Consider the following 24,290-nt stretch of genomic DNA (forward strand, 5'->3'; position numbering starts at 1 on the left):
GGAGCAGAATTAGGCCATTCGGCCCATTAAGTCTGCTCCGCTAATCAATCATTGCTGATCCATCTCTCCCTCCTAACGCCATTCTCCTGCCTCCTCGTCATAACCTCTGACACATGGATTATAATTGCATTTTAGTTTAACAAATAAATATTTTGTTTGCTTAAAATGAGTACTGCATAGAGTTTCCAACCCCCTGATGGCAGATCACATGCATTCTATGGAGTAGTTTAGTTCAGAAATACAGTGCAGATACAGGCCCTTCGGCCCACCAAGTCCATGCCGACCATCGATGCCTGCACATTTACACTATCCTACACACACTAGGGACAATTTACAATTATACCAAGCCAATTAACCTCCAAACCAGTATGTCTTTGGAGTATGGGAGGAAACTGAAGCACCCGGAATCAGGATCGAACCCAGATCTCTGACGCTGGAAGGCAACTCTATCGCTGAGTCACTGTGCCGTACTCCAAGCTAATTAATTTCAAGGAGTACATGGACAATAGCAGCGTTTTTAATAAAAACTGAGTTTGAGAAAGACCTGAAATAAATCAATGGAAATTCTCACACCAGTATTATTTTAAAACAAAATGCAGTCATTTTCAGAAGTGTGATAAATAATCTTTAATTACATTCATTTTACATGCATTTTTTTCCAACAGCAGCTGAGGCAATACTCTGAATCAATTTTGCTTGACTGATTTATCTTGTGGGGTGGCACGTACTTCCTTGAGTACCTCATATTTGTTCAATCACCTCCACAAAAAGTTCCACACTTAATATTGTCCAAAAGAAAATTGAGGAATTGGAAAGCACACTCATTTGCTAACTACAAAGACATATAATCTCCTCTTCCCTTATCTGCACAAAATTAATTTCCAGCACAAGCAATGCAAGCACATCAGACTAGTAAATGTCATTTGAATTGAAAAATAACACATTACAACTGGGAAAACATCCAAGTGGCTACCAAATCAGTTTATATTCACTCTCCAATATTTGACCACGGATATTCTTCTAAGAAGACATGAATTTATTTCCCAAAATGCTCTTTAATACCAAAGGGTAATAACAGACTGCAGGTTACAACAGTTAAGGAAAACTTTGGTCCCCAAAATTCTAACTTCCGCTTCAGCACAGAATGCTTTTCCCTCTCCTGAAAACCAGAACAATTTGAATCCGCTTCATGCCATAGCAAACTAATTCAGTAACATTTTTGCATTGGACGATTGAATCCATCCCCTATCAGACCTCTTAAACTTCAATATTGCATTAGTGGCTTACTCTTGAATGTAATGAGGATATAGTAAGGATAATAATAAGGAATGCAAGCAAAATGATTGCAAAAATTTTTTACAAGGAGAAAAGTTCTGCACAGACACTAACAGGGCATGTTGGCAATTATTTATACATTTGAGCATGGATGTGTCTTACTAAGTATGAACGTGAGTGAGCTACAGTGCATTAATGCTGGAGAGCAAAGAGGCAACAAGGAGTGACAAATAATCTTCCAATGCACAACAAAATGACCTGCCCATCTCATTGGCTAACAATCCACAGTATTCTCATATTTAATTTTTGGTCTGACTTAATTTTACCTGTCTTCGGAAGAAACATAAAAAGTAATTTATACCATCAAAACTATTAACATCCATATACACAGATTTCAAGCTATAGTTATTAACTTAAGTTGTAAGAAAAGTGGTGAAGCAATTCTGCACTACAAGGTTTCACTTGCAAATCAAAGATTCTGAACACATTCAGGAAGAGTTCAGATACTGACAATGCACTGAAGACAAGAGTCAAATCATCTTAGTTTTCTGAGGCTTCATCAACCTTAGAAACTCTTGACTTGCTGGACATGCAAAAGCCACTAATTAGTAATATCAGTGCTGCTGTTGCGGTTTCCATATTTGTGGTGGATGAACAGCAATACGACTCCCAGAACAAAGCAGATGGAACCAACAGTGATGTACGCCATCCCCAGGAATGGATTCTTTCCTCCCATCCACGAAATGGTGCTCAAGATCATTCTTTTTCGGCCATGAAAGCTATCAACCGGATAATCTGAACATAGTATAGGAAGACTTCGAAGAGGTTAACCAACATTTTCATCCCATGAACATTAATTATTCATCTAATTTATAATGAGTATTCTTAAAGTTGCCAATCTGAACGAATACATTCATTTTATATTTGCACAATGAAATTCCCTTAGACAAAAATCAAATTAAAAAAAACTTGATTTCCATTATTCTGTATCAAACTTCTATGCTGTTGATCTTTAGGCAACTGCTCAGATCTCTATAATATACTCACATCTCTGCGCTTTATAAATGAAACTTTGCTTTCAGCCTTTCCCTTCTGCTATTGGAATTGGGTGTCAAACAGAAATTAATCTTACCTTCACTCAGAAAACTGATCATTGGTAAACATTGTGATAAAGCAATCAGCAACGATGAGCAGAAAATTAAATAAAGATGCAGCTCCTTTGTCACAGACTCCTGAACGATTTGCTGCATTGAAGCTGTTCAATAAATATTTCAAAGGCCATTTAATGCTTCATAAGTTATCTTCCAGATGGAACACAACCTACCACAATAATGATCTTGCACCAAAAATTTTGCAAATATCTTAAAGATTCAAAGCTCTGGGAAAGGAAATTTTATTTACACCTTAATGTGTGGTACGAAAATTACTTCTGGAAAAAACACCATATGATCATGCGAATGATTTTAAATTTAGGCTTTAGAGATACAGCATGGAACCATGCCCTTCAGCCCACCGAGTCCGCACTGACCAGCGATCATCCCATACACTAGCCCTGTCTGACACGTTAGGGACAATTTACAATTTTACAAAAGCCAATTAACCTACAAACTTGTACATCTTTGTAATGTGGGAGGAAACCGGAACACCCCAAAAAAACCCATACGGTCACAGGGAGAACGTACAAAATCTGTACAGACAGCACCCATAGTCAGGATCAAACCCGGGTCTTCGGCGCTGTAAAGCAGCAACTCTACAGCTGCGCCACTATGCCACCCTCAATTTGTCGGCCTTGATACTTGTCCTCAATATGAGGTTATCTTAAATCACCATTAATCTTAATGGATGTGTCTAGTGCAATTCTGCATGGGCCTACCATTGTTTGGTGAGACAGCCACAATGCCAAATTTGACCAGGAATTCATCCTAGTGACTTAATGAGTTTCAGTTTCAATTGTTGGCATTGTAAAATTTGGCTAATACAACTTTGGTACAACTTTCCTGTTCCTTTATCTTACCAATTTGATGCTATAAGTGAAATGAAAGACATATCAGACCACTATATAATAACACTAAACACCAAACAACAATTTTGCTTTTGGGATAAACTACAAATTACTGTTATGTCCATATATAACCATCATAAACAATTACAGCACGGAAAACAGGCCATCTCGGCCCTACAAGTCCATGCCGAACAAATTTTTTTCCCCTTAGTCCGTAAGAATGCTCCATTCCCTTTCATCCATATGCCTATCCTTGATGGACTAGGGGATGGACTAGGGGAAGGGAAGAAATTAAATGTTTTTAAAGTTTTATTTATACACAAAATGAAGGATACTGTAGGTAACGTGCAGAGTATAATTTCCATGTTGCAGCGTTGGAGCAAGTGAATCCTTTTTCTCAATAAGTCTATATAGCTTGCGGAAAGTGGGAAGAGCTGCTGTGCGCATCCACACGATGAAATCCTCATTAATGAATCCATTGTTGTCTTTTTCATCTGGATCCAGTTCATACACTGGTTTAGGCCAGTTCACTGGTTTTGTAGTACCTGTAATTCCAGAACAAGTTTAGAGGTTTTATTTGACATTCAGTTATACTATATTGAGCATGGTCATTTGATTGAATTGATTGAAATATACAGCAAAGAAACAGGCCATTCGGCCTACCAGTTATAGTCATAATAATAATAATAATAATAATAATGATGTACTTGTCAGTCGAACATACATTTGATCAAAATGTCGTTCCTCACATAGAAACATAGAAAAATAGGTGCAGGAGTAGGCCATTCGGCCCTTCGAGTCTGCACCGCCATTCAATATGATCATGGCTGATCAGCCAACTCAGTATCCTGTACCTGCTTTCTCTCCATACCCCCTGATCCCTTGAGCCACAAGGGCCACATCTAACTCCATCTTAAATATAGCCAATGAACTGGCCTCAACTACATTCTGTGGCAGAGTATTCCAGAGATTCACCACTCTCAGTATAATTTTTTTTTCTCATCTCAGTCCTAAAAGATTTCCCCTTTATCCTTAAACTGTGACCCCTTGTTCTGGACTTCCCCAACATCGGGAACAATCTTCCTGCATCTAGCCTGTCCAACCCCTTAAGAATTTTGTAAGTTTCTATAAGATCCCCGCTCAATCTTCACCTCACAGGGCTATGCAAGGTGCACAGTGGTTGATATTGATGTACAGTGCCTGAGCAGCGCGTGTGTGTGTTGTAGGTGGTGTGTGTGTGTGTGTGCGTTGGGGGACAGCAGGGAGTTCATCATTCGAACAGCCAGGGGGAAGAAGCTGTTGCACGTCCTGGTGGTGCTAGCCTTGATGCTCCGGTACCTAATGCCAGACGGCAAAGGGGCATAGAGTCCATGGGAGGAGTGGGAGGAGTCCTTTATAACATTGGAGGCTTTTCGGAGGCATTATTTGTTGAAAATGTCTAGAATGGATGGGAAAGCCCCCCGATGATGTTCTCCACTGTCCTGACTAATCGCTGCAAGGTCTTCCTGCCTGATGCGGTGTAGTTCCCGTACCAGATGGTGATGCAGTTGTTCATGACGCTCTCTATCGTACCTCTGTAGAACATAGAGAGGATGGGTGGGGGAAGCCTCGCTCCTTTCAGCCTCCTGAGGAAGTACAGCCTCTGCTGAGCCCTCCCGGCCAGGTGTGTAGTATTGAGAAACCAGGAGAGGTCATCAGCGAGGTGCATCCCTCGGAATTTGATGTTGCTCACCCTCTCCACGATGGAGCCATTGATGTGCGGGGGGGGGGGGGGGGGGGGAGGGGAGTGGGCAGCCTGCGTTCTCCTGAAGTCTACAATCATCTCTTTGGTCTTGGTGACGTCCAGAGACAGATTATAGTCTTCACACAAGCTGCGCCACTTCCTCTCCTCAATGTTGTCTCTGATGAGGCGCACCACTGTAGTGTCATCTGCGAATTTGATTATTTGGTTGGTGTGTTTAGAGGCACAGTCGTGGGTAAGTAGTGTGAATATTAGTGGACTAAGCACACAGCCTTGGAGGGCTCCGGTATTCAGGATGATGGTGTTTGAGGTGTTGCCAACACGGACTGACTGTGGTCAATGTGTTAAGAAGTCCAGGATCCAGTTGCACAGGGGGGTATTGAGGCCAAGTAGGGAGAGCTTTCCCACCAGTTTCTGAGGGCTGACCATGTTGAATGCTAAGCTGGTCAATAAATACCATTCTAGCATAGGTCTTTTTTTTGTGTATGTGGGAGGAATGCGTGGACGGTGAAGAAGATGGAGCTGTTAGGGGGATATGCAAAGTGGTGGGGGTCCAGTGAGGTGGGGAGGCTATTCTTGATGTGCCCCATGATTAACCGTCCGAAGTATTTCATCACGATTGGGGTCATTGCTACAGGACGATAGTCATTGAGGCAGGAGACAGTTGATTTTTTTGGCACCAGGACGATAGTGGCGGCTTTGAAGCAGGTGGGGACAGTGGCCTGGCTCAGGGAGATGTTGAAAATGTCTGTGAGGACATCTGCCAGTAGGTTAGCATATTCCTTGAGCACACGACCAGGTATGTTGTCTGGTCCTGTGGCTTTCAGTAGGTCGACCCTGGCTAGGGCTCCCCACACGTTGGCTGAATCCAGGATTATTATCTGCTCTTCGGAGGTGATGGTGGACTTCCTCCCAGACATGGTGTTAAGCACCTCAAAGCAATTTAGTTTGTCCGGAAGGATTGGCACCGCTATTGTTGGAATGTGATGCTCCATTGTAGAGCGCTGCCACCTTAGGTAGTGCTACAGCTTGAGGACCTGGTCGCTTTAGTGTCTATTTTGTAGTAGGAGATGTTCAATAAAGTGTCCCGGTCGTATTTTAGAGATATAGAACAGACGTTAACGCCTTTGATTTCACATTTCTTTGGTGGAAACAGGCCCTTCGGCCCAACTACCCCACACCGGCCAACATGTTCCACCTACACTGGTCCCACCTGCCTGCATTTGGCCCATATCCTGCTAAAACTGTCCTATCCATGTACCTGTCTAAATGTTTCTTAAAGGTTGTGATAGTACCTGTATCAACTACCTCCTGTGGCTGCTCGTTCCATATATCTACCACCCTTTGTGTGAAAAAGTCACGCCTCAGATTCCTGTTAAATCTTCCCCCCCTCAACTTAAACCTATGTCCTCTGGTTCTCGATTCCCCTACTCTGGGAAAGAGACTCTGTCTACCCGATCTATAGCTCTCATGATTTTATACACCTCTATAAGATTACCCCTCATCCTCCTACACTCCAAGGAATAATCCTATCCAGCTCAACCGCTCCTTATAGCTCAGGCCCTCAAATCCTGGCAACATCTTCGTAAATCTTCTCTGTACCCTTTCCAGCTCGACAACATCTTTCCCACCACATAGTATCCAAAACGTAACACAATATTCTAAATGCCGCCACACTAATGTCTTATACAACTGCAACATGACCTCCCAACTTCTATACTTAATGCTCTGACTGATGAAGACCAGCATGCCAAAAACCTTTTTGACCATCATATCTACTCGTGAAGATAGACAAAAATCTGGGAGAAACTCAGTGGGTGAGGCAGCATCTATGACATCTGCGCCTTCCTCCCTCGGAACATGGACCCGTTGCAGTTTGCATACCGTCCGAACAGGTCCACGGATGATGCGGTCTCCCAGGTCTTGCACACCGCTCTGTCCCATCTGGACAGCCAGAAGGGGGGCTACGTGAGGATGCTGTTCATAGACTACAGTTCAGCCTTCAACACGATAGTCCCCACCAGACTGGCCGGGAAGCTACTGGAATTGGGGCTCAACACCTCCCTGTGTGCCTGGGTCCTGGACTTTCTCACCGCCAGGCCCCAGGTAGTCAAGATGGGAGGGAATACATCGAAGTCCCTCACCCTGAGCACAGGATCGCCCCAGGGTTGCGTCCTCAGCCCCCTATTGTACTCCCTGTACACACATGACTGTGTGGCTAGGTTCAGCTCCAATTCAATAATTAAGTTTGCTGATGACACTGTGGTGGTGGGCCTGATCTCAGACAATGATGAGAGGGCCTACCGGGAGGAGGTGGCTGATCTAGCACTCTGGTGCCAGGAGAACAGCCTCCTCTTGAACATCAAAAAAACGAAGGAGCTGATCATGGACTTTAGGAGGGCACATCATCCGAGGACGTACACTCCATTGAGTATAAATGGGGATCCTGTGGATAGGGTGAACTGTTTTAAATATCTGGGAGTCCACGTCTCTGAGGATATGACATGGTCATCACACGCCTCAGCACTGGTGAGTAAGGCAAGGCAGCGCCTTTACCACCTCAGGCAATTGAGGAAATTCAGAGTGTCTCCGAGGATCCTCCAGTGCTTCCACGCAGCGGCGGTGGAAAGCATCTTGTCCGGGAACATTACCATCTGGTTCGGGAATTGCTCTGCCAAGGACAAGAAGGCTCTGCAGAGAGTAGTGCGTTCGGCCGAATGCACTATGGGAACTTCACTCACCCCCCTGCAGGAACTATACAACAGGAGGTGCAACTCCAGAGCAAACAAAATCATGAGAGACCTCTTCCACCCCTGCAACGGACTGTTCCAGCCGCTACGGTCAGGCAAACGCCTCCGTTGCCATGCAGTGAGAACGGAGAGGTTGAGAAGGAGTTTCTTCCCAGAGGCAATTCGGACTGTAAACGCCTTTCTCACCAGGGACTAACTGTACAGAACGTTTTTCCTTCTATTATTTATTATGCAAAATAATATGTGTGTTATGATTGTGTTTATAATTTGTTTGGTTGTTTTGTTGTTCCGCGAGCATTGCCACTTTCATTTCACTGCACATCTCGTATGTGTATGTGACAAATAACTTGACTTGACTTGACTTGATGGAGCGAAGGAATGGGTGACGTTTCGGGTCAAGACCCTTCTTCAGACTGATGAGGGGATGGGGGGGGGGCGGGAAGAAGAAAGGAAGAAGCGGTGACAGTAGGTTGTGAGAGAGCTGGGAAGGGGAGGGAAAAGAGGGGAGAAAGCAAGGACTATCTGAAATCAGCCCAGAGGTATGAACATTGACCGCCAATTTCAGGTAGTTTCAGGTTATAGCATTTACAACGTCAAAGAACAGGAGGGAATATAGTCAGACATCGATAAAATAGATGAACAAACTAGATTTTTATTTCATGATTTTAAGTTCTATTCATTATTAATTATTTCAATGGAAACCTTAAACACAAAATATAAACAATGTAAAAGAAACAATAAATATAAAAACGGTTACTCTGCTTTTAATTCCCACAATTCACATGTGACCAAAGGGACACTGCTAAACATCTTGCGCTGCAAAGACATTAGGCATCAGAAAACTATGGGGCGAAGGAATGGATGACGTTTCGGGTCGAGAGGGGGGAAAGAAAGGAAGAGGTAGAAACAGTAGGCTGAGAAGGGGAGTCTAGTAACCTAGCGACCACAGATATTAACGTCACTGGCATGTAGTTTCCAGCCATTTCCCCGAAGCCCTTCTTGAATAAAGGCACAACATTTATCTCCTTCCAGTCTTCAAGCACATCACCTGGATTTAACGACAACTCATAAATCTCAGCGAGAGCTCCTGCAATTTCCTCTATAGTTTCCCACAGTGTCCTCGGATATATCTGATCAGTCCTGGGAGATTTGTCTAACTTCATATGCGTCAGGGCATTCAGCACATCTGCGATCATAATACTGACTGCTCCCAAGACACTTCTAGTGACTACCACAGGCTTCCCCGTCCTCCTCTCTTTCTCCATTAAGTACCTAGCCCATTTGCTGTGGCTCCACAGATTTGACCAGAGTTCAACATCATCTCACTTCCGCATCCATTCCTTCCACAGTCGGGGCACCTAAGAAGCCAATTACCCAACAAACCTGCAGGTTTTTGGGATGTAGAAGGAAACCTGAGCACCTGGAGGAAACCCAGGTGGTCACAGGGAGAATGTACAAATTCCACAGACACCACCCGAAGTCAGGATCGATCCCGGGTGTTTGGGGCTGTGAGGTAGTTGCACTACCAGCTACACTATTGTGCCATGCTAAATATGATTTATACTAACAAAATAGAAAAATATTTTCACATTTATGAGGAAAATATTGAATTATATAGCAGATGATACCCGTCATTGAAGAAATCCTTCTAATATCTAAATTATTCCATTTTGAAAAATTGCATAGGTTTTGTTATATTTATTTTCGTATCTTTTTTTGAAAAAAGATTTTCGTGTCTTTTTTGAATAGAAAGTTTAGTTTCACATATTAACCACACTTAAAAAACATAATTTGTCTCAAGGTGGTTACCTTAAATAGCTTTTTCTTCTTCCACTGATACTGCCTGACATACTTTTCTCATATTGTTGGATTTTAGCATTCATATTTTCTGAAGGCAACTGAACATGATTTCCCATTGTAACATTCAATTCCATGAGTAATTTTTAAATTACTGGTGATCTCTGCATTACAGATTACATTACATTTAGATGTAACGGCAGAGGTTGACAGTCATAGCTTGTCCCTCTTTTGCTGTGCTCTCGTCAGTCCAAGGATGTGAATATATGTCTCAGAATGCAGCATGACCACATCCTTCACCTACGAGGCATTTTCTCTGACATGCAAGGTTTGTGAATCAGGGAAGTGTTTAGGAAGTGAAGACATAAGGGAAAGGGATGGGATTCAAGGATCATGAGAGAAAGGTAGTGTAGAAGGAGTTCAAGGGATAATAAACACATTTAAATTATTCATTGAAGTTTGATTACCTGTAAAGATATAAGATAAATTGTAATCTCCAGTTGGGTTCCTGAACTTAACATTCTTGTCTGTCCACCACGCAATGCCTTTTTTGATCAAAATAATCTCTGTTTTAGTGCCATTGTCCATGTAGTATAGCTTTAAAGTATCTAAGAATGAAAAATCAAAGATCTGAGAATTATATAGGAAAAACTAGCACATGATTACCAATGCTATTATTTTGGCTTAGAGTATCAAGACAAGCATAAAAGCATCAAAGAATTTTAGCAACAAGTTAAACCATGCAATCTAGCGAGGAGACCAAATGCAAATACCTAGCTTTGGGATTTAATTGATAAGAAATTTGGAAAACATGAATCGAAACTGGGTAAAATAACTTGCCACTCAATATCTAATTTATCTCATGAGAGATTAGTGTGCAAAATTATTGGGAATAGGGTATTCACATGGATAGAGAACAGTTTGGCAGAGAGGAAGCAAAGAGTAGGAATTAACGGGTTCTTTTCAGAATGGCAGGCAGTGACCAGTGGGGTGCTGCAAGGCTCAGTGCTGGGACCCCAGTTATTTTCAATTTCTATTAACAATTTAGATGAACAAATTAAATGTAACATCAAGTTTGCGGATAACACAAAGCTGGGTGGCAGTGTGAGCTGCGAGGAGGATGCTATGAGGCTGCAGAGTGACTTGGATTGGCTGGGTGAGTGGGCAGATGCATGGCAGATACAGTATAATGTGGATAAATGTGAGGTTATCCAATTCGGTGGCAAGAACAAGAAGGCAGATTATATGAAAAGGGGAGGTGCAACTAAATCTGGATGTCCTTGTCTCCTAGTTTGAGGAATTACATTTTTGCTATTGAGGGAGTGCAGCAAAGGTTCACTAGGTTAATTCCCGGAATGGCGGGACAGACATATGATGAAAGGTCCTGCTGAATATGAGCGCACCTCATAGACACCAGGGGAGTCTGCATCCTGGTGGCATGAACATTGAATTCTCCCAATTTTGTTAGCCCTTGCTGTCTCCTCCCCTTCCTATCTCTCCCTCAGCCCTCGGGCTCCTCCTTTTTCCTTTTTCTCCCCCCCCCCCCCCACCACCCATCAGTCTGAAGAAGGGTTTCGGCCCGAATCGTTGCCTATTTCCTTCGCTCCATAGATGCTGCTGCTGCACCCTCTGAGTTTCTCCAGCATTTTTGATGATGAAAGAATGGATTGACTAGGCTTATATTCACTGGAATTTTGAAGGATGAGAGGATATCTTATAGAAATATTTTAAAATTCTGATGAGATTGAACAGACTAGATGCAAGAAAAATGTTCCCGATGTTGGGGGAGACCAGAACGAGGAGTCACAATTTAAGAATAAGAGGTAGGTCATTTAGGACTGAGATGAGGAAAAACTTTTCCACCCAGAAAGTTGTGAATCTGTGGAATTTTCTGTCACAAAAGCTTTTCATGGATGCTTTCAAGAGAGAGCTAGATAGGGCTCTTAAAAATAGCGGAGTCAGGGGATATGGGGAGAAGGCAGGAACAGGGTACTGATTGGGGATGATCAGCCATGATCACATTGAGTGGAGGTGCTGGCTCGAAGGGCCAAATGGCCTACTCCTGCACCTATTGTCTATTGTCCACATTCGAGGCCAATTCACTGGATGAATTCAAGAGAGAGTTAGATATAGCTCTTAGGGCTAACGGAATCAAGGGATATGGGGAAAAAGCAGAAACTGGGTACTAATTTTGGATGATCAGCCATGATCATATTGAATGGCGGTGCTGGCTCGAAGGGTCAAATGGCCTACTCCTGCACTTATTTTCTATAATACACCAGCCAACCAGGGTCATTCAGAGGTTCAGGGATTGGCAGTGGCTGGGAACATTATGATTTTGCCCCAGGCATTAAGAATAAATTGGCTAAGGATTAGCGGCATTTCAATGTAACTCTCCCTGGAGGTTGGTCAATTGGATTAATGTAAAGATTGGACTTATTGCGAAGTTGCTTTTCAAACATTTTTTGCCTCACGAATCAATAAAAATAAATTAAACAATCCATCAACATACTAGGAAGGAGGAGCATTTTCAGTATGGCAGTAATCAAATTAGACCAATGTTTAAATCTGTTTAGTGTGGAATTTTGCACTCTGATATGCAGACTAATCACATTCAGTAATGATTACATCAGATAGCTTTCTCATAATTTCTAACTACCATGGTAGTTTCTCTGTGCCTGTTATTCGTACTCTATACAGTTGTTCATTCATTGCTGGATTCTCTTTTGCAAACCATTTTCAGAACTCTCCATATAATTGCTTCAACCTTCCAGGCTTACCCAAGTGTGCCAGTTCTAATTCATCTTGTTCCACAAGATATCTACTTTGCTATTTCCTCCATATTCTGTCCAAGGGCTATATTCTACCACAAGGGCCCGACATCCCACTGCAATGTGCTTAGTCCATTTCTACCACGAACCAAATCACATTTTAGTCCAGGTGGTCTTGCATCTTTGCATGTTGCAACATGCAACTCCCAAATGGCATCTATCCTCACTTAACTCTCCTTCCCATTCCTACACAGACTTTTCTGTCCTTCGTCTCCTCCATTGTCAGAGTGAGGCTAAACGCAAATTGGAGGAACAGCATCTCATATTTCGCTTGGGTAACTTGCAGCCCAGTGGTATGAATATTGATTTCTCTCACTTGAGGTAACCCCGGCATTTCCTCTCCCTCCATCCCTCCCCCATCCAAGTCGCACTAGCTTATCATTTTCACCCTACAAATAGCTTACAATAGCCTGTTTACCATCTTAACTTTTTTGCATATCTTTCATTAATTGTTCTTTACCTCTGCACATCACCGTCTATATCTCGTTTCCCTTATCCCTAACCAGTCTGAAGAAGAGTCTCGACCCGAAACATCACCCATTCCTTCTCTCAAGAGATGCTGCCTGTCCAGCAGAGTTACTCCAGCTTTTTGTGTCTATCTGAATATTCATATCCATTATCTTTTGAAACAATATGTATTGAAAATAGAAGAAATTAGAGGTTAGGTATCTGCCAGAGGGGAGGCCTGGAGTGCACAGGAACACAAAACAAACTGCTGAAATACACTGCATATTGAAACATTTCAGAAGAACTAAGGCAGTCTGCAACATTGATTTCATTTTAAAAAACTCACACGTTATGTGAATAATATTTATTGACAAGGTAAGACTGCAGACTAACCTAAAATATATATAAAATAAAAATAACGTTTATAGATAGATAGATAACGCAATAAAATGAAGTACATTACCAATTTCATTAATACTAACCCTATTAGATACAATCTGGGGAACTTCCTTTTTCTATATTATAGCAACGCTTTACTGTACTCTGATTGTACGTACCATTAAAAAGACTGTTTGCAATAGCTCCACAGGGGGCAATAGGTAGTCCGTCAGATGTGCGGTATGGTTCACATTCCTTACTGGGATTCTGTGGCGAGGAGAAAGTGCAATTTAAGTTTATAGAACTGTAGATCTCAGCACAAATTAAACTATAAATTGATAACCCAGAATAAATTTATTTTGGAGAAATAAGAAACTATAGATCCTGGTTACAAAAAAAGACACAAAGTACAGGAGTAACTCAGTAGACAAAAATGCTGGAGAAACTCACCGGGAGAGGCAACATCTATGGAGCGAAGGAAATAAGTGACGTTTCGGGTCGAGACCCGTCTTCAGACTGATGTGGGGGTGGGGGGAGGGGAAGAAGAAAGGAAGAGGCGGAGACAATGGGCAGTGGGAGAGCTGGGAAGGGGAGAGGAAAGAAGGAGAAAGCACGGACTACCTGAAATTGGAGAAGTCAATGTTCACACTGCTGGGGTGTAAACCACCCAAGTGAAATACGAGGTGCTGCTCCTCCAATTTACGGTGGGCCTCACTCTGGTCATGGAGGAGGCCCAGGACAGAAAGGTCGGATTCAGAATCGGAGGGGGAGTTGAAGTGCTGAGCCACCGGGAGATCAGGTTGGTTATTGCGAACCGAGCACAGGTGTTGGGTGCAGCGATCGCCAAGCCTATGCTTGGTCTCACCGATGTAGAGCAGCTGACATCTAGTGCAGTGGATGCAATAGAGGAGGTTGGAGGAGGTGCAAGTGATCCTCTGCCACACCTGGAAAGACTGTTTGGGTCCTTGGATGGAGTCAAGGGGGAAGGTAAAGCAACAAGTGTAGCATTTCCTGCAGTTGCAAGGGAAAGTGCCAGGAGGCTAAGTCACCGGATGGAATTAAGAGAGAGTTAGATAGAGCTCTAGGGGCTAGTGGAGTCAAGGGACATGGGGAGAAGGCAGGCACGGGTTATTGATAGGGGACGATCAGCCATGATCACAATGAATGGCGGTGCTGGCTCGAAGGGCTGAATGGCCTCCTCCTGCAGCTATTTTCTATGTTTCTATGAGAGGGGGTGGTTTGGGTGGGAAGGGACAAATTGACCAGGGAGTTACGGAGGGAGGGGTATCTGCGGAAAGCCGAAAGAGGAGGAGATGGGAAGATGTGGCCAGTGGTCGGATTCCGTTGGAGGCGGCGAAAATGTCGGAGGATTATTTGTTGTATGTGAAGGCTGGTAGGGTAAAAGGTGAGGGCCAGTGGGACTCTGCCTTGTTACGAGTGGGGGGATGGAGAGTGAGAGCAGAGTTACGAGGTATAGAAGAGACCCTGGTGAGAGCCTCATCTAAAGTAGAAGATGGGAGATCAGGCAGCATCACTGGAGAACATCGATTGGACATGAGTCTTCGTCACACTGATTGTGATGGTGAGGGTGGGGTGAAAGCTGGAAGAGAAGAGTTGCTCCCTGGATGGCACAGCGAGTGCAGCCATTGATGGGGGTGGCAACACCTGCACATGTTGACAGACTGCCTGAAATCTGTAGACAGTTTCGTCACTTTGTCGATTTTAATAGAAGCTGCTGACCATTGTTTTCCTGCACATCTCACCCAGCCTAGAGATGTCTCCATGCTAACAGTCAACAACCACCATTGCAAATAACTGTTGTAAACTATTAGTTCCATTATTGTGTTTAAATATCCTTTAATTATGAAAATAATTTCCTTGAGGCAATGAAAAGGAGAAGTTCAACATTTACACCATTTTGATAGATCCTTGGCTGGTGAGGGAAAGGATAAAAATTTTGAAACGAGATCAGCTAAGAGTTTTTTTTGTCTCATGGAATGGGTTGAGCAGTGACTAGTGGGGTACCGCAAGGCTCGGTGCTGGGACCCCAGCTATTTACAATATATATTAATGATTTGGACGAGGGAATTGAATGCAACATCTCCAAGTTTGCGGATGACACGAAGCTGGCGGGCAGTGTTAGCTGTTTTGGTCTCCTAATCTGAGGAAAGACATTCTTGCCATAGAGGGAGTACAGAGAAGGTTCACCAGACTGATTCCTGGGATGGCAGGACTTTCATATGAAGAAAGACTGGGTAGACTCAGCTCGTACTCGCTAGAATTTAGATGATTGATGTCTTATAGAAACTTATAAGTGGTGGGATTCCATTGGAATCCACAAACTTACAAAATTCTTAAGGGGTTGGACAGGCTAGATGCAGGAAGATTGTTCCTGAGGTTGGGGAGTCCAGAACATGGGGTCACAGTTTAAGGATAAGCGGGAAGCCTTTTAGGACCGAGATGAGAAAAACATTTTTCACAGAGAGTGGTGAATCTCTGAAATTCTCTGCCACAGATGGTAGTTTAGACCAGTTAATTGGCTATATTCAAGAGGGAGTTAGATGTGGCCCTTGTGGCTAAGGCGATCAGGGGGTATGGAGAGAGGCAGGTACGGGATATTGAGTTGGATGATCAGCCATGATCATATTGAATGGCGGTGCAGGCTCGAAGGGCCTACTCCTGCACCTATTTTCTATGTTTCTAAGAGTGGAAGGAAGGTTGGGAGTACAGACATCCATTAAGCAGTGGAATCCATTGTGCATTTTGTTGGCTCCGAGAAAACATCCCATTCCTAATCTTAAATGGTTATCTCTTTTAAAAAAAATGAGTGAACAGGTAAAAAACTAAAATCTAAAATGTGGCTATTATATTAGTGCCATTATATTTAAGTGACAATTGACCAAAAACCCCCATAAAAATCCTAATAATTTCAATCTACTTCATAAAATAATTGGTGGACTGCGAATGACAAGACAGAAATTTCAGTTGTTAACAGTTTTGCACAGAGACCGAAATGAACGAAGTATAATGTATTCACTCCAAAGTCACATCACAAATCCATTGGGTAAAATAATATTTGTTGGCAAAGGTTAAAAAATATCTTAATTAAAAAGACAATGCCGCAAAATAGGTTCATTCCATTTCCTGCCTGTGTGCTGACAAAGTTGCTACAGCCTCATGTAAATGATTGGTAGAGAATGAAATATACACATCTGAATATCTTACAATGACTATTCCACATTACGTACAGTTAGGGAGCTTTTATCTCCATTAAGCTGACTGTCATCTCTTGATTTGACGTATCGCCTGTGATTCTGGTAGAAATTTGATAATCCATAATACATGAAAACATTTCCCTGCAAAATATAATAAATGAAAAAATTGCTATACTTTATTTTTTCAAAAATAAAATATTTAACAAAGACATGCTGTAATATTAGCTATGTCTAATCTGCGCTTCAGATTTAATTTAAATAGTGTACATGTATTCTACATCATTAATGACTCATGTCTCCATTTCAATTAATACGAAAATCAACTTTGCACTTATGTTAGCTTTGTGCTCAGGCCACAATCAATGCTGACGAGGGAAGTGCTGACTTCTTCCATCTGCCTTCTAAATCTAGCATTATTGATGTCACAAAGGCACAAGGACGACCTTATTTACTTTCTAAATAATCCTCCTAATTTACAAACATTCTCCAGCCACAAAGACACCAAATCTTGCTAGATGTAGCTGGACACGGTTGGAGGCTACAGTCCTTTGGATATCTCAATTAAAAGCTCATTCTCTCCATGTGAGCCACTTGCAAATAAAGTTGGAAGGCTACTTAAAATGGCGGCATTATGGCACAGCAGTTAGCACTGCTCTCTCCCAGATGTAGAGACCTGACTTTGATCCTGACCTTGGGTGCTTTCTGTAGGCAGTTTGCATGTTATTCCAGTGACTGTGCTCTGGTTATCTCTCCATATCCTAAAGACATTTAGAGGGATATGGTTTAGAGGGATATGAACCAAAAGTGGGCAAATTGGACTAGTTTAGATGGAACATCTTGGTCAGCATGGACAAGTTGGGCCAAAGGGCCTTTTTCCGTGCCGTATGACTCTGGCAGGTCAATTCTCTACTGTACAATACTGGTGTAGGCTAATTGCAAAAAAATAATCGCAGACGAATTGATGAACATGCATGAGATAATAGATTGTAAGGCTACAGAGAAATAAGAGTGGGAATTGTTACCGGCAAATGGAAGTTGAAGTTTATACGAGGGTTAGTCAGTGCGAGGCACTCCAAATAGCACAACAACACAACTCACATGTAATGCTGCCTTGGTTCTAAACCTTCATGCAGAGGTCACACATCATGGAGCAGTCGTGAGATGCAGCAGCGATTGACTCTCCATAAGTTAATCATAGCAGACAATACATTTTTGCTGCGTAAGCTATGTTCTCAAAAGTGAGCATCCATGCACAATTAATAAATTCATACCTCATATGGTTGCTCCAGCTGGAATGGGACTTCACATTCACACGTAATGTTCCATGTACCATTCATTGCACATTTATGACAAGGGGAATCTGTCTCGGTGCCAGTATAATCAATCTGATGAAATTTAAAGAAAGCTTGTTAATGTAAAGAAGGGCCACACACAATGTCTGAAATACCACTTAGAGATTGAGGACATTTCCAAAATGAATTGTATTAAACGTGCTCTCCAAATCAGGATTACAAAACTGACCAGGTAAAACAAGTGATTCACTGAATGAGACGTTTGAAACTTGATGTTTATTGCCTTATTGAACGTCCATCATTGTCACGCTATACATCGTATTTCGGTCAAGCAAATTACCACACAAAGGCAGAATAATTACATTCACATTTTAAATGAACAAAAACTTACATGTATTACCAGACCTAAAGTTACAACATTCAGCAAATTATTAACAGAGCTGTAATCTAATAGAATAATACGGAAAATTATATAGTGTTATGAAAATAGAAAAACACCTCCAGGCGATTGAAATCCAAAATAAAAAAGAAAATGCTACGAACAGCAGTATCTGTGAAAAGAAAAACTGAAATACCATTTCAAGTCACAAACTCTCTGAGACTTATCTCTTTGACCTGAAATTTTAACTTTGTTTCTTTTTCCATGAAGGCTACTTGTCCTGTTATCTACTTGTACTGTATAGGGAGGTTGCACAGCAGTGGAGGCCACAACCTGTGACCCTTACTGTTGCCCTTACTGTTGCCAAGCAATACCTTCTGGAGTACAAGCAGTGAACGTCAGGTAAGCACTTATTATGGCTGCCAGTGCAGCAGGCCCATCAGTGACAGTGCGGCCGCACAAGGGGAGAAGGGACGGAGGGCGGTTGTGGGACGGACTGCGCTGACCCTGGGGGTAGAGTGGGGGCTGTCCGGAGGGATCCTCTCCTTCGGCCGCTTACACTTTGGTGCTGCCTTGTACTCCAAAAGGCTTGAGCTACTCCGTGCGTCACTCCCTTTGACCTTACAAGCAACCCCCCTATTTGCTGTTTAACTTGATGCAGTATTATATTGGTTTAATTCCATTAGGAAGCTTTAGTCTTGTATTCAAAATGTTATTCTCTGAAATTGAACAGCTTAAAGAGGAAGTACAACTTCCCAGCCAAATGAGCTTCCCTTATTACATTTCCAATGGAAACATGATATTGAAAATGGTAGTAACAACTGCAACCTTCAGCAGCAAGGTTCTGGGTTTGATCCCCATTCTTAGCTAATTTGTTTTCTGTGCACCTATCCACCCATCTCCCTTCTGTTTTGTTTTTCTGTTTCTTGTTTTTTGTGTAAAATTGTATGTATGCACTGAGTACGAGCAGCTTTCAGTTTCACTGTACATGTATAGTGACAATAAATGGCATATCTTTAGTCTTGTATTCAAAATGTTATTCTCTGAAATTGAACAGCTTAAAGAGGAAGTACAACTTCCCAGACAAATGAGCTTCCCTTATTATGTCCACCTATTGACTGGTTGTTTGTGTTGCTTTGGCAGCCGTTAACTAGTTTCAGCACACCAGTTAATCCATCTGTTTTTCTGGTATTAATATCATTGTGGTTTATCCTCCAACAGCACCATGTTTCCAAAATGTGTGCCAAGCCAATTGTTGTTACCAATAAAAACGTTGCCACTAAATGAAATTTTGGAGGCTTCAAAGGGAATTTGACAAAGGGGATTTATTTGCAAATAACATATCAGCAGTTGTGAAAAATCCAAAATAAAATGTGACTGTTTTTGATAGTTTCTCTTTCATGGCAAATTCATTTGCATCCAAACTTTGAAATCCCTAAATTTTCAGCAAATTCAATTAAAAATGAATAGCAACTCCATTAAACTCGGCCAAATGGCTAGTAATCTGATATTTTCTTCAGATTCTTTTTCTACAAATTCAATAGGTATGCAGCACAAGTTAAACAAGTTAGGTTCCTGGAGCATGGTACAGAATGCAAAGTGCCAGGCGTGCATCTAAAAGCAAATATACAGAATAGTTACATGGGAGATTAAATAAATCAGAAAATTATTAACGTTAATCGATCATAGAATGGACTTGGATCCTGAAAATAAACACACCATTCAGTTGTTTTAAAGTAGTATTTAAATTCGGTTGCATTTCGTCATTAAAGTATTCCTAGCTTATCTGCACACCCTAGTAATTAAACTCTGATGTTTTTACAGTAACAGTAACATTAATTAACTTCTTATTAAGGCAACAAGTCTAGGACACTGATTCTCTGCTTTGAAAATCACCAAAATCCTTTAATTATGTATTTTTTTAAATCCCCACCAACTGTACACAAGTATCCTTGTTCTTCCAAATCGTATCCAGTCCCTTTATTTTTAGTGGTAGGTTTGGATGGTTTATGTAGCATCTGCCATGCAGCATATTAGTAGTTTTAGGCTTGTGGTCACTGCATCTCTTTTTAAAGTGGCAATTACATTTAATTACAACTTAACATATGGGCATTCATGGTTTAGTGACTTTTAAAAACAAACCCTTGTGTATTGACACTCTTGTTTGAGAAAATAATAATTTGCAGGATTTATTTTTGTCATGGTTCTTTGAGTTGAGTTTAATGTCATGTTTAGTTTATCGTTTATTTTTCTATTAGTATGATGAGAAATTTACCAATCCAGGTAAGGATTTCTTCTGAAGGATCCCTTCTATTTTATTCAGAGATGCTGCCTGACTCGCTGAGTAACTGCAGCATTTTGTGTCTATATAAGGATTTGTTCTGCATCCTACCAATATTTACTTGTCTGACCTCTTAGTTACCCTTTCCTGTTGCATGAAAATAAATTTGATGATTATTTTCTAGTCAAGTCAAGACTGAAAGTCAAGTCTTTGACTTAGGTATTTGCCTTCTGTTTAGTACAATCAAAAAACAAAATCTTTTCATTTGCATTTCTGAATTATTCCAAGCCCGAACCACACGATTTGATTTTAAAAATAAATCAAGATGGAAATCTTTACTAGTCCCTAACATATTTGAAAATAAATCAATACTGAAAAATCTATAGTGCAACACAAACAAGATGAGAAAATTATTTTTAAAAAACAGCTTTGGTATTTTACACAATTATTGGAAAGCAGCTCTTACCATGAAGATGTGTAATGATCCAAAACATTTCAAATACTGGACATAACACTCAGCACAGAGTACTGCAACTGAAATGTTGACTTCCTGACCCTTAGACCGCAATTAGTAAGGACAGGTGACAAACATCCTCCAGAGCAATTGGACCACTGTGGTCAGCTGGGTCACAACAATGACTGAACGGAGTACAGGAAGGAAAGAGAGTTAAGTAGCCTGATGTCAAGTCAACAACCTTCAACATCAGCAATAGAAAGCAGTTGGCCATCGACTTCGGGAAGCAGAATGGAGTACATGCCCCAGTCTGTGTCAGTGGTGCTGAAGTGGAGGTGGTCAACTGCTTCAAGCTCCTTGGTATAAATATCACCAACTGTAAATGTCACCATACACCCAAGAAAGTGCACCAAACACCTCAGAAGGCTAAGGAAATATGGCATACATCTAATGATTATTAGAAACTTCTACAGATACGGCAACTGCTCCGCCCAAGACCACTAGAAACGGTTGTGAACGCAGCCTTGTCTATCACTCAAACCAGCCTCCCCATCATTGATCTCACACTGCTTTGGGAAAGCAGCAAACACAATCAAAGACCAGTTATTCCCTTTTCCCACCAGGCAGAAAATACAAAACCTTGAAAGCATGTATCACCAGATTCAACAACTGTTTCTTTTCTATTGGTATCTCTTGAACTGACCTCTCATATTTCAATCTACCTCATTGCGACCGTTACACATTTTTTAAATCTGCACTTTCTCTGTAGCTGTAACATTTTTTTCTGCACTCTGTTTGTTTTGTACTCATGGCTGCTATGATTCCAAGCAAACAGGCGTCCTAGTTGCTGGTATACATGGCAGAGCCAGGATTGTTTTCGCCCAATCATGACACTAATATGACTGGAATCTTTGCCTATACAGGGTTATAGCAGAGATCAGCAATGCCACAAGTTATTGATACCTCTATGTTAATATTTCATGTGAGAGGTATCAGAGTTCTTATATTTATCACAATGCATGTTCTATTTGAAACACCTTCCAAACTGGGTCCATAATACTGCAGATCAGAGAGAGCGAATGAGCGTTTCTGATGCCCAATTATACGTCAATAAATTCAAGAAAAGGGAAATGTCTTCTTAAATGATATACAAACATCTTGAAATAAACGGAAATTTGCAGCTTCCCTAATACAGGGTGCAAATATTTACATACAATCTTTCAATATTTTGTAAAATCTACTTAGTTTAAACTCTACATAAACAAAACCCAATAGATTAAAATGATTCGCTGTTAAAATATGGGACTAATTAGACAATAAATTTCAATGATTTGATGCTGGGTTGTTGCATCAGGACTATTAGATCATACAACAAAGGGACTTCTTGAAACTCTACGACAGTTCCGCCTTTGCATGAAGACAGCTCTGGTCTGTCAAAGCGTCGCCGCCTTTTCGCCTGGGGCCGTTTACGGGGATGAGGAGTGGGAGGACGTGGATGCGGCAGTTTACCACGAATGGATCGCGCGCATCTCCCTGAACATATTCAGACATGAACTGGATAAAAGCACGGTGCAGCAAAACACCCTAAACAATCCATTGCATCTTCTCTGGACATCCCCGACCAGTAAGCCTAGCGAGGGCAAGTTACCCTTGGGCAACCCCAGGGAGTGGCGAGTTGCCCTGGGATGACAGCTAATTGAAGCCCTTCGTTTCCCACCCCAAGCCTCGGGCACCGACCACGGGCCCCCCTGTATCGGCTCCCAGGCCCAATCACCTCCTCCCACAGTCCCAGGCCCACCGTGGCCGCGGCCTCACCTCCAACTCCTTGATGTTGTTGGAGGTGACGAAGAGGCCGATGCCGATGGGGATGAAGACCAGGCCGATGATGAAGAAGGCGGGCAGCACCGTGCCGGCCGTCAGGATGGGCTGCCAGGCGGGAAGGCGCTGCTGTTTGAACGCCGTGTTGTCCGGTTTCCGGCTCCGGTGCTGGTGCACATCGTCGTCTTTCGGAGAGTAACTGGTCGCCATTTTCCGTCCCTCAGCTACCGGGACTGCGACGACAAGCGAAGCCCACAAGCCCACGCACAGGGACGCGCTGACGTTGCCAATTGCGTCACGCCGCCACAACATCCACGCCGTGGCGAGTTCCCTATCGTCACCATGACGACGGTGGCGAGGTTGGGACGAGGCAGATGCTACTAAAGATCATAGAGCGGATCTTTGGAAGCTACAGGCAGGAATCACAGATAGAGGGACACAAAGTGCTGCAGTAACTCAGCAGGTCAAATAAACACCGACATCTAACACTGAAGTGAGTATTGAGCTATAATGGTGAGAACCATACTCAAACTCATTCTTCAAGGAACCCTCTTCTACTTTAGATGAGGCTCTCACCAGGGTCTCTTCTATACCTCGTAACTCCGCTCTCACTCCCCATCCCCCCCACTCGTAACAAGGGCAGAGTCCCCCTAGTCCTCACCTTCCACCCCACCAGCCGTCACATACAACAACTAATTCTCCGTCATTTTCGTCACCGCCAACGGATCCCACCACTGGCCACATCTTCCCATCTCCTCCCCTGTCTGCTTTCCGCAGAGACCTCTCCCTCCGTAACACTCTGGTCAATTCGTCCCTTCCCACCCAAACCACCCCCTCTCCGAGCACCTTCCCTTGCAACGGCAGGAAATGCTACACTTGTCGCTTTACCTCCCCCTTTGACTCCATTCAAGGACCCAAACAGTCTTTCCAGCTGCGGCAGAGGTTCACCTGCATCTCCTCCAACCTCATCTACTGCATCCACTGCAGTCAGCTGCTCTATATCAGTGAGACCAAGCGTAGGCTTGGTGATCGCTTTGCCCAACACCTCCGCTCGGTTCGCATTAACCTACCTGTTCTCCCGGTGGCTCAGCACTTCAACTCCCTCACCCGTTGAGTTTCACCAGCATTTTTGTCCACCTTCGATTTTCCAGCATCTGCAGTTCCTTCTTAAACACTCAAACTCAGCAGTACTTTTTGTAACACATATTTATGTACAGTGAAATTATTATTTTTTTGCATACAATTCAGTAAAATCGTACCCTACATAAGCACAATCATACCTAAGCATGTGTGTAAGAATAGTAGATTACACTGAGACAGTACACAAGAATCGCTACAATCAGGGCCGTCTTACCAGCATTATAGGCCCCCAGGCAAAGCAGTGCACTGGGGCCCTTACACTTCCAGTTTTTTTATGCCGAATCAAATATGCCTTCATGCACTTGCGATTTTCTTCTCTGTTTTCATGTTCTACAATACATAGATTAGCATGGGGCCTCTATGCTCGTGGGGCCCCTGGCAACTGCCCAGCGTGCCCATGCGTTAAGACGGACCAGGCTACAATCAGGCAACGGAACCATCCTACTGTAGTGGCACCTAGTGGTTAAACTGTAAGTGTAGAACCCTCGTC

General features: G+C 42.5%; 1 protein-coding gene across 1 annotated transcript; it reads right to left on the minus strand.

The window, feature by feature from the left end:
• Positions 1–612: 612 nt before the first annotated feature.
• LOC129699556 (cell cycle control protein 50A-like) lies at positions 613–22,942 on the minus strand. The gene is made up of 7 exons (XM_055639461.1): positions 22,658–22,942; positions 17,708–17,821; positions 16,470–16,577; positions 13,401–13,488; positions 10,033–10,173; positions 3,613–3,822; positions 613–2,070 (listed from the first exon to the last, which is right to left on the minus strand). The coding sequence occupies exons 1-7, from the start codon at positions 22,868–22,870 to the stop codon at positions 1,877–1,879; spliced, it is 1,068 nt and encodes a 355-aa protein (XP_055495436.1). The 5' UTR covers positions 22,871–22,942; the 3' UTR covers positions 613–1,876.
• Between the last annotated feature and the right edge of the window lie 1,348 nt (positions 22,943–24,290).

The sequence above is a fragment of the Leucoraja erinacea genome, chromosome 8 (genome assembly GCF_028641065.1).
Source record: "Leucoraja erinacea ecotype New England chromosome 8, Leri_hhj_1, whole genome shotgun sequence".
Taxonomy (NCBI): domain Eukaryota; kingdom Metazoa; phylum Chordata; class Chondrichthyes; order Rajiformes; family Rajidae; genus Leucoraja; species Leucoraja erinaceus.

Excerpts from the sequence above, each read along its gene's own strand:
- LOC129699556 (XM_055639461.1), bottom strand. The coding sequence starts at position 22,870 with ATGGCGACCAGTTACTCTCCGAAAGACGACGATGTGCACCAGCACCGG. Across the intron at positions 16,578-17,707 it reads AGCTGGAGCAACCATATGAG|GGAAATGTTTTCATGTATTA; the intron begins GTATGAATTTAT and ends TATATTTTGCAG. Across the intron at positions 13,489-16,469 it reads GAGATAAAAGCTCCCTAACT|AATCCCAGTAAGGAATGTGA; the intron begins GTACGTAATGTG and ends TCCTCGCCACAG.